The following is an 11,758-nucleotide window of genomic DNA, read 5'->3' on the forward strand; positions in this document are numbered from 1 at the left end:
TGTACTCTAATACATTTTCCAAAGTTTCAGCTCGATATTTTATTTACAAAAAAAGTTCTTAGATTCAAAAAAATATTTAGTGAACTGATAAATTGAGGTCGGTAATATAGGTATATTTGGCTGTGTCACATGCTCTTAAACCAGTTTGTTGCGTAGGAACATGGAGTGGGATTTTCGCGCACCGGACCGGGGGTTGTAGAGTTTAGAAACGAATAATTTAAAACGATGGCATTTGCGACAAGACACTTACGAATTTTGTGTAAAATATACAGTGGCAGTAGAATTGCGACTTTCTCCACCCTTCGACCTCCAGTTACAAGGATAACCCTCGTGAAATCTACTCAAAATTACAGATACTCCACTGAACGTTTGTATCCAAGAACATAACCTCACTTTTTTATCTTGTCTGTTTCGCAATTATCATCAAAATCACGTCGTTTTCCAAGTCTCATTATTTTTTGTGTATACAGGTTTTCTAATGATATTTTTAGAAACTCTCTTTTTGCTGATCTATATTCATAATTCAACATTTATTCTTTTTATTCACAATTCATGGAATTTCACTGTCTGGAAAGAACCACGAGTCTATTCTATTTTGAGAAAAACTCTTCATCCAATCAATATGTTAGTTATTTTACAGTAAAAGTTCTTACTGTAATACAAAAGCTTCTAGCTATATATATTTTAAACTAATCTATAATTTAATATACATAATTAATTATATTGAAAGTGAGTTTTCTATGCTGTAGTTTGAAATATTGTCTACAAAATTTAGATGATGGCATTAAAATATAAAAGAAATAAACCAATATATGTGTAAAAAAATGTAAACTTATATTCCTTGCATTCTGACAATATCCGATTTGGGTCACTACCCTACCTGTAAAACTTGAAATTATCAGGACATTTTTATATACCTAGAAAAACCTGAAATGTCAAGGATTGCCTTATTAATTCAGGGAATTTTTTCGAGAGCGTCTATTATTTTTTGCTTAAAACTAATATTTTAACTGAAAATTTAACTATTCTATTTGTGATTGTAAATTTATTGTTTTTGTTTGAAAATTTAAATATCTGGTTGAAAATTCATGTATTATGTTGGAAATTCGTTCTTTTTGGTAGAAAATTAATCTCCTTGGTTGAAAATTTATCTTTTTGCTTGAAAATTCAACAGTTTATTTGCAATTCTCTCTCTCTCTCTCTCTCTCTCTCTCTCTCTCTCTCTCTTCGCTGAACAATCTTTCTCAGTTGAGTATTCAATTTATGTCGAAAATTCGAATTTTTTTGACTGGACTCTACTGTTTTGAGTAAAAATTAAAATCTTGTTTCTTGGGAATGTCAAATAAAAATTTTTCAGACAGAATTCATCTTTTTGCGTTCAGCATGCATATTTTTTGGAATAAAAGTCTAATTACTTGGTTGAATGTTGAACTCTTTTGTTAAAAAATAATGTTTTCGGTTGAAGATCCATCATTTTTCAAACGAAAATTCATGTTTTGGGTGGAAACATGAGCTATTTTGTTAATTTTTTAAACATTCGTTTCTTCTTTAGCTGACAAATTATTTTGTTTTTACTGAAAATGTTAACTATTCCAGTTTAAACTTTTAACTATTTTGTTTAGTTTTCTTTCTTAATTAATTTTTTCTAAACTAAAAATATAAATATTCAACTATTCTAACTAACTAATTCAACTATTCCATCGTTTTAGCTGAAAATTCACCACTTTGGTTGAAAGTGTGACTAAATATTCTAATTAAATATTCCATAATTTTATTTTTAGAATTCATCTCTTCGGTTAAACATTAATTTTTTAACTGAAAATTTTACTATTTAATGTTTTATTGACATTTTATCTATTTCAGTGTAAAATTCGTCTTGGTAGAAATTAATCTTCTTGGTTAAAAATACATGTTTTTGGTTGAAAATTCATCTATTCCAGATTCATCATTTTAGTAGAAAATTTATCTTTTTTGTTTAAAATTCAACTATTCCAGTTAAAGATTTATAAAATTAGTTGAAAATTTCTTAGTGTGGACTAAAATAAACGTTTTTAACAGTAAATTGAAATATTCCATTTTTTGTTAAAAAATAATTTTTTAGCTCACAATTAAATTATGTATTTCGTCCTGTTGATTGAAAATTCAATCAAATTTTTTGGTTCAATATTTGTTTGTTTTGCTGCGTAGAAAATTAATTTTCTTAACTGAAAATTTAACTGTTTAATTTTTAGTTGAAACTGATCTTTTTTAGTTAAAAATTCAACTATTTGGTCGAAAATTGATCTTTTTAGTTGCAAATTCAACTATTTGATTGAAAATTCATATATTTTGTTGTCAAAAAGCTTTTCTATAGAAAATTAATTTTTTTGGTTGAAAAGTCATTAATGCTACCTAAATATAATCTGATTTTTAAGTATAAGATGATAAAATAAAAATCTGAAGTATTATTCAAATTCCTCGACTTTAAATACAAACTTGAGAAATGATTAATGATGTTCTTAGTATTATTTAATTATTTAATTGATCAATAGTGCTAATATATTTAAGAATATCTTGTAATATAATTTGTCAAAGTTTTTCTAAATTGAACATATTAATTGAATCCCTAGAAACTGGAAAAACCAACATTATTTATAATAAACTCGCGAAACTGTATACATATTTCAAGTAGATTGTTTAAAAAAATACGATATATTTAATTGCTGCCGACTATGAATAATTCTATGTGTAAAAACATGAGATATCTGGAAAAAACCTGGGATTGTCAGGCAATCGTTTTTCAGGATTTGAGTAGACACCCTGATTATAGAATTAATTTCTTACAGCGATTCGGCCAAAAATAACCGGTAGTTTAACGAATATACAGTCAACAACGACACCAATCGAAGCAAAACCGACATCGGATCAAAACAAACAAAATGAAAACGATGAAGACCCGGAGAAAAAGGATGGAGAGAAAAAAGGTACAGCCTATACTCCATTTATGAAATTCTGTATGGCATTTTTCGGTATATGGATGGGTGGCGTGGGTTCCTACATGATTTATGAGTTGGCTCGACCGAACTATGACGAAGAAGGAAACGTCATCGAGGACGAATTCACACATTTACCATACATGGAACAAATGTTCAAAAGGTTATTGAGAGAACTGAATTACTACAAAAAGGTAATCACTCGGCTCCAAAGAGAAATCTTAAAAAGTGTACATTACTAAAGATTTATTCTAAAATTGTTTGCAGCTCGTTCAAGAACCAAGCAGGGATAAATTACTTCCTGATCCTCTCAAGTACCCTTACATTCAACCACAATACACTCTAGTATTAGAATTAATAGATTTATTGGTCCATCCTGATTGGACAGTAAGTAAATTTCCATATTCTTTGTTTTATTCAAGTCCATTTCATAATTCTGATTGTTACTAAATTTAGTATCAAACTGGATGGAGGTTTAAAAAACGACCCGGTGTTGATCAGTTCCTTGAATCTGTTGCTCCACCTCAATTTGAAATTGTAGTATTTACCGCGGAGCACGGAATGGTAAGTAAATTATTTAAAAAAGTAAGAATAATGTATAGAAACTTTAATAGATTTTCAGTTTCTAAGATTCTTGTTTTAGTCATTCTGATTAGTTCTAAGGAGTCGTCTATTATTTACGTTAAAAGGGGGGGGGGGGGGGGGGGGGGGGGGGGGGGCTAAAACTTCGGCTGGTATCTGGGGAAGGGTTAGTGTCAGTTGAAGTAACGTTACGAATTTAAGAAAAATAGTATTTCCCTTTTTTTATCATTTTTTCGCTTAAATGCGAAGTGAATTTTTTTTTAATGTGAAATTTTTTGTTAAAAAAAGTTTTTGATATTTTTTTAAAAAGTCATCAAGTTAGGTAAAAAATTCAACTATTTGATTGAAATTTGAACTATTATACTCAAACTTCGTTTTTTTAGTTTTACATTTATCTTTTTGCATGACAATTGAATTATTTTGTTGAAAATTCATTTCACGTTGGGCTGCAAATTATTTTTTTAAACTGAAAACTTAACTGTTATATTTTTAGGGGAAAATTGATCTTTTATTAAAAATTTAAGTATTTCGTAAAAATTTATGTTTTTTATTTGAAAATTCAACTACTTGATTAAAAATTCATATATTTTGTTGATAATTCATCTTTTTTGCAGAAAATTAATTTTTCATCAAAAATCATCCTTTAGATTGAATTTTGATCACTTTTGTTTAAAAAAAATTGTTTTTGTTAGTTTTTTTTTTTTTTAATTCATCAATTTAGTTCAAAATTCATCTCTTTGATTGGAAATTTTAATATTTTGTTAATATTTATTTTTTTTTTGGTTGATAATATATTTTTTATTGCAAATGTAACTATTTAATGTTTTGTTGAAAATTCATATTTTTATTTGAAAATTGATCAATTATAGTTCAAAATTCTACGGTTTGGTTGAGAATTTCATGTATTATGTTCCAAATTCGTATCTTTTGTAAATTATTAATCTTTTTGCTTAAAAATGAAGGATTATACTTTGTATTTTTTTGGTTAACTTCAAATTAAAATCTTTTCATGTTAAAATATCAGCAATTATATGTTTAATTGAAAATTAATATTTTGTGTTTAACAATTCAACTACTTTCATATTTTCGGATTGAAAATTCAACTGTTTTATAGAGAATTCGTCTGTTTTGCTTGAAAATTCACTAGTTTGGTAGTAAACTCAAAATGTTGGTTGAAAACTAAATTTTTTGTTGAAAATTCAACTATTTTGGCGGAAAAATGAAATATTTAGATAAAAATTAAACTAATTATTTGAAAATTTGATTATTTCTTGCAAACTTTTTTTTAAGATTATTTTTTCATCTTAAAATTGAACTATTCTGTTTTTGGTGAAAATTGATTCTTTATAAGTTGAAAATTCGACTATTTGTTGGAAATTTCATATTTTTGTCGATAGTTCGTCTTTTTAGTTAGATAAGTAAACTTGTTCGTTGAAAATTGAACTAATTGGTTGAAAATTCATCTTTCCTGATTGAAAATTAACTTTCTTGTTGGAAATTACCTTTTTTGTTTTAAAAGTTAACTGTTGTCTCAAACATTCCAATTTTTCGTGTGATAACTGAACTCTATTTTTGAAAATTCGTCTTTTTGAATAGAAAATTGGTCTTCTTTGTTATAAATTTAATTATGTTGTTGAAAGTTTCAGCATGTTGTTAAAGGTTCAACTATTTTATTAAAGTCGTCTTTACCAATATTAAAAACAGATTAATTAATCATTTTAAAAAATTGATAAAAACTATATAATAATATAAATCATCATTATTCTCCTATTTTTGCAAAAAAAAGTGATTTTATTTCCCCTTTTTTGAGAATATATTGGTCTGTGAAGTCTGATATTTTAAATTATTATGTATGTTTTACATTGGGATGGGGGATATTAAATAAGATATTAAATAACATTTCCTGTGAAAAAAAAGAGAGGAATCCCAGCGGTGCTTAAACAGCGTTTCTTTTATCACAAAAAATTTGTTGACGAGATTTTCAGTCATAATAATTATTGAAATTTGCAGACTGTGTTCCCAATCCTGGATGCCTTGGACCCTCAGGGATATATTATGTACAGATTGGTCAGAGACGCAACGCGTTTCGTGGATGGCCAACACGTGAAGGACTTGAGCGCACTTAACAGAGATCTCAGCAAAGTGAGTTTTACGTGCTTTGTTATCAAGATTTGTGAGATTTTAAATCTTACGATGGATTAGTTTTATGACTCAGGATGAGTGAAGGATGTTAAGAAATTTCGAGCGCAGATAGCTCTCGGGTGACTGAATGTTTGCGAAGTAGAACCAGATTGAATATTCGCGGGGTTTAAGTAATGTCGAGTGAGCTACTTTCGAACTCGACAGTCGGAGAACCGCCTGAACTCAGGAAGATGATTTTTTGCAGTTTTCATCTCCCCTGGCCGAACGTCCAGGCAAATGCGAGTACTTCTAATAAACTCGGATATAGCCGCGGGTTATCACTGGATGTGATTAATCCTTATTGACCCAAGTTGTCCGTTTTTGTCCCTCAAATTTAAGCACGTACAACTTTGTTAATTATATTGGATATTTTAAGGTAATTTTGGTTTAAATCGCATTTTAGATGCGAAAGAGGTCTTGACAATAGCAAAAATCACAAAATCTCCGCCTCAAAATGTCCAAAAAATAAAGTTATACACATAGAAAATTCATTTTTCATCATTAAGGGGTTGTACGGCCACCCCTAAAATAACATATTTACTAAAAACCGCTATTATACGGATTTTTCTGAAAATAACAAATAAAATTTGTTAATAAAACAAGGAATATAAAATAACAAAAAAACAAACAAAAAAAGGTTCTTTATAAACGTCTACCTCCACGCGGTAAGAACTGGAAACATTTTTATTGAAGAAATGGCTAAAGACGTTCCATACGCAAGCACATACAAAAATTTCGAACATGTTTATCAAAAAATCATTAAAATAAAATTCCAAGTGAATCAAACTCTACAGATTTTCAAAATTTCAACCTAACTCAACTTTGATTGATTTTTAGAACTAAATTCATTTGCAATTTTTTGGTATTGAAAATAGTATTTTTGAATAACTGCCGATTTTCTCCCATTTTTACATGTTTTCAAAGCTGAAACAACTTTTTTCAGAACAATCCGTAAAACAGCGATTTTTCGTAAATATGTTATTTTAGGGGTGGTCCTACAACCCCTTAATGATAAACAATGAATTTTCTGTGTATATAACTTTATTATTTGGACATTTTGAGTCGCAGTTCTTTCGAAATTTTCGGGTCAGATTCTGAAAGAACACACTTGAAAATACCTGCCAAAAAATTCTCAGATCTTTTCCCGCATAATTAACAAAGTTGTCCGTGCGTAAAGTTGACGGAAAAAACGGACAAATTGGGTAAATAAGGGTTAAGTTCATAAAGTGATTTTAAGCCCATCTTAGTAATGAAAAATGTGCACAGGTCCATAACTATTGAAGTGGAGTGCGACGGTATACATCCATCAGAAGCGGTGGAGCATTTTTTTCTAAAAGGGGGGGGGGGGAGTAATATTTAGTGGCACATTTTGGATATAGTATAACAATATTATACTATGTAAAAATTGAAAATAAATAATAAATACGGGTATAAAATTCACATTGCAAAAAATTTCACAAAGATTGCAATGATTACCCAAGGATTTCAGATTTCACAAATATTTGAAAAAGATTGCAATAATTTGTAAAAAAATGTATATTTCGCAAATATTTTGAATAAATTATAAGATTTTATACTTCTATTATTTCGCAAAGATTTCAATCATTTCATCAAATTTATCGAATATTTGAAAAATATGTCGCAAAAGTTTCAATGATTTCACAAAGATTTCAAATATTTGGGAAAGATTTTTAGAGAATTCAAAAAGATTTCCAAATATTTTTAAGATATCACAAAGATTTAAAAGATTTCACAAAGATTTCTATTATTTTACAAAGATTTCAGATTTCAATGATTTCCGAAAGATTTCAGAAAAATTTAAATAATTTCACAAATATTACAAAATCATTCAAAAATTTTGCAAATACTTTCAAAGATTTTTTAAAGATTTCACTAATTAATACTTCTATTATTTTACAAGAGCTTCTTTTATTTCACAAAGATTTCGGATAAGTTTAAAAGATTTTTATGATTTCCGAAAGATTTAGGAAAAGATTTAAATAAATTCATCAATATTTCGTAAAGATTTCACGAAGATTTTACAAAGGGTGCAATGGTATTTTAAAGATTTCACATATTTTGCAAAGATTTTGGATAGATTTAAAAGAATTCACGAAGACTTCTCTTATTTCACAAAGATTCCACTAAGATTTCAATAATTTTACAGAAATCGTCGAATATTTGAAAAATATTTAAAATACTTAGCAAATATTTCAACGATTTCTTAAAGATTTCAATGATTTCGCAAAGGTTTCAAATATTTTGTAAAGAATTCACAAAGATTTCAGTGATTTTCGCAAAGACTTTAATGAATTCACAAAGATTTCACGAAGACTAAAGAATTTTCAATGATTTCTGAAAGATTTAAATAATTTCGCAAGTATTACCAAAAATATGAGAAAATGGCATTGATTTCCCGAGGATTTCATAAAGATTTCACAAAGATTTCAAATATTTTGCAAAGATTTCAGATAGGTTTAAAAGATTTTACTAATTAATACTTTTATTATTTTTCAAAGGCTTCTATTAATTCACAAAGATTTCAGATAGGTTTCAAAGATTCAACAAAAATTTGAAATATTTCCCAAAAATTTGTAGATAAATTTCAAAGATTTCAGAATGATTTCAATGATTTCTCAAAGTTTTCAATAATTTAACCGATATTAACAAATATGTCAAAAATATTTCAAATGTGAACTGAACTGATTTTAAAGATTTCATTTAAAATTTAAATAAATTTAGAAATATTTTTCAAAGATTTCACGAAGATTTTACAAATTTCGCAATGATATCTCAAAAATTTTACAAGATTTCAAATATTTCGCAAAGATAGCACATAGATTAAAAATATTTTAGAAAGATTTTTATTATTTCTCAAAGATTCTTGATAGATTTCAAATATTGAACAAAGATTTGAAAGATTTCCAGTTCCGACGATCCGATAAATTTAATCATTCGATTTCAGATGGGGGCAAATGAATACTTCGCCTCCCCCTAGCACATTTCTAGGGGAAGCATTGCCCCCTAGGGCTCCGCCGCCTTTGATGATACTAGTACTTCAGCAGTAAGGAGGACCCGTTTCAATCATAATAACCTCTTGAAACAATTATAATAATATTAATCATTCTGTCATTAAATTGATTACTTTTGCAGGTGATTGTGGTTGACTGGAACGGAGATAGCGTGAAATATCATCCAGAAAACGTACTGAAACTACCTCGATGGACTGGCAACGATGATGACACGACCATGTATGATTTGGCCGCATTCCTCAAAAGTACGTTTCTTTGAAACTTTTAATATAATTTATTTTTAATACAATTTATCATTTTTTTAACATTCACCATAAGTAACGCATTTATTAGGTCTACAAATTAATTCGATGACTTTTTTATGTTTTGTAACACTTGGTTCAACTTTTCACCCGGAAGAATCGGGAGGAAACCCTATTTTATAATTCGCGCGTTTTTCAAGTTTTGAAAGGTTCATTTAGAAAGAATATAATCTTCACATTGTTTAGTATAATTTTACTTTAAAGCTTCTCAAAATTTCTCACAATATTTAAAATTCTGCAATAATGAACGGTGAAAATAACAGTGATTTTTATTTACAGAAATCATATTTTTTAGTAAAAAATTTGTCCAGCCGTTTTGAATGGCACTTGATACTACATGGTGTGATACTTATTAATAATATATTTATCGTTTATAAAATGACTGAAATTTTAATTTAATAATATATTTTTTAATGCGCGATTCTAAAAAGGTTTAATCTTTGAGACCTTAAAACGGAAAGTTTTTATTTAAAATAATTTTTTGATTAATTTTGAGAGGTATTGAATTTTAAATTTAACAATATTGTAGCTTCACATATTCAAAATGTCGGGACAATTTCGCTATTAAATATTTCAAGATTTTATATTAAAAGAAATAATTTGGAAAATTTCAAGAATGAATCACAATTTTAAAGAACGATTTGAAGTTTAAAAAAATGTTATTGAGTTTAAAATAAAAAAAAAGAGAAAAATCAAACTATCATAGGTTTTAATTTTGCAATTAAAATTTAATTGTTAGAATTTTGGAAAGTATAATTAGCAATTAAAAGATTATTAATTGTTAAGCTATTAAATTTATTTTTTAGTTGTAAATCAAGTTCGCATTAGTTTAAGTATCAACTTTCCGGAGCAGAAATTTTTAATTTTTCTCATTTAAAATTACTGTTTATTTTTAAAGTTTTTTTTAGAATTCAATTCCTTGGAATTTTAAAATCATTTAATTTCGGGGTTCTTCAATTCAGAATAAAATTTTTTAATTTTTAGCGCTTCGACATAAAAATTATACATTTCAACTCATTTTTCTAATTAAATTGTTTAAAATCGTGCTATATATCCTTTTTCAATTTAAGACGCTTTCAATTCAAAATTACTAATTATTCATTATTGTTTCAAATATGTTTAAAACCTAATATTTAAAAATTGGTTTAATAATGTATTTTTAAATTGATTATATGACTTAAAGTCCATAGATTTCTTGCAAAAAGGTTTTCTGATGCTTATCGAATTCTCAAAAACATAATTCATTTTAAACCCAGAAGATGGATTTTCTACCAAAAAAGATACAGTTTCAACAAAGTACATGAATTTTCATTTAAAAAAGATAAATTTACAACCAAAATTAGCATATGTAAAATGGCAGGAAAATAAATATTCAACCAAAAAAATGATTTTTTAAACAAAAATTAATTAATTAAATTTTCAGTTAAAACAGTCAATTTAAAAAAACATGCATTCTCAATAAAATAATTCAATTTTAAACCCAGAAGAGGAATTTTCTTCCAAAAAAGATACAGTTTCATTAACATATATAAATTTTCAACCAAAAAAGATACATTGACAAACCAAAACTAGAATAGTTCAATTTGCAGTTAGATAAATAAATTTAAAAAAACTCGTTCATTTTTAATCACAGTGATGAATCTTGAACCAAAAATATGAAATTTTGACCAAACAGTGAGTTTTTCAACCCAAAAGATGAATTTTCTATAATGAACAAAAAAAACGAATTTTTAACTAAATATATTTTTTTTCAAACAAAGAAATGATTTCTTAACAAAAAATAGAATAGTTCAATTTTCTACAAAACAGAACTTTTTTTAACGAAAAAGATTACGTTTCTATCAAAAAAGGTAAATTCTCCACAAAAAATGGAATAGTTCAAGTGAATTTTCTACTAAAATGATCAATCTTTAACTAAAAAAAATTTAATTTTCAACCAAATACATGAATTTTTAATTAAAAAGATCATTTTTTTACCAAAAATAAAATACTTAAATTTTCAGTTAGTGAAATAAATTTGCAACCAACAAAGAAACAAATTTTCAACCACAGAAATTAATTTTCGACCAAAAATGGAACAGTTACATTTTCAGTTAAAAATATGAATTCTAAACTAGAAAATAATCATTTTCAACCCAACAGATCACTTATCAACCAATGAGATAAATTTTCTAGTATAATAGACGAATTTTTAAAAAAGTACATGAATTTTCAAACAAAAAGAGGAATTAGTCACCAAGAAGCTTAAATATTATTTTTTGACAAAGTCAAAAAAAAAAGGTTCGTCAACTAAAATGATGAATCATCAACGAAATAAATTTTTAACAAAGTAGTTCTACTTTCAGCTAAGTATTTGAATTTTCATTAAAAAAGGATGAATTCTTAACGAAAAACGTGATATTTGATATTTCAAACAAGATGGATTTTAATTTTAGACAAAAAAGAGTTGTATTCAACCAAAAAAGATGAATTTTCAAAAAAATATTTTGAATCATCAAACAAAAGAGATTAATTTTTAACAATAATAACCAAATTAACTTCAACTTTAGTTTTTCGAAAATTCTCAAACTCTATCAAGTTTTCCCTGACATTCTCTGACTCTCTGCAATTACCTGGTCTGTAGCAACTCTGTAATTAAAAACAGTATGTTTATTTCACTCTAGAATGTTTCTGTAAATAGATTTCTGTA

General features: G+C 26.9%; 1 protein-coding gene across 1 annotated transcript in view; it reads left to right on the top strand.

The window, feature by feature from the left end:
- The first annotated feature begins 130 nt into the window (after positions 1-130).
- LOC117169081 (mitochondrial import inner membrane translocase subunit TIM50-C-like) overlaps positions 131-11,758 on the top strand; it is a 12,216-nt gene continuing 588 nt past the window's right edge. The window contains exons 1-6 of the mRNA XM_033355199.1: positions 131-367; positions 2,826-3,166; positions 3,240-3,359; positions 3,429-3,536; positions 5,565-5,696; positions 8,889-9,012. Coding sequence (XP_033211090.1) covers positions 226-367; positions 2,826-3,166; positions 3,240-3,359; positions 3,429-3,536; positions 5,565-5,696; positions 8,889-9,012 — 967 coding nt within the window. The 5' untranslated portion in view covers positions 131-225. The remainder of the gene's footprint in view (positions 368-2,825; positions 3,167-3,239; positions 3,360-3,428; positions 3,537-5,564; positions 5,697-8,888; positions 9,013-11,758) is intronic.

Source organism: Belonocnema kinseyi, chromosome 3 (assembly GCF_010883055.1).
Source record: "Belonocnema kinseyi isolate 2016_QV_RU_SX_M_011 chromosome 3, B_treatae_v1, whole genome shotgun sequence".
Classification (NCBI taxonomy): Eukaryota; Metazoa; Arthropoda; class Insecta; order Hymenoptera; family Cynipidae; genus Belonocnema; species Belonocnema kinseyi.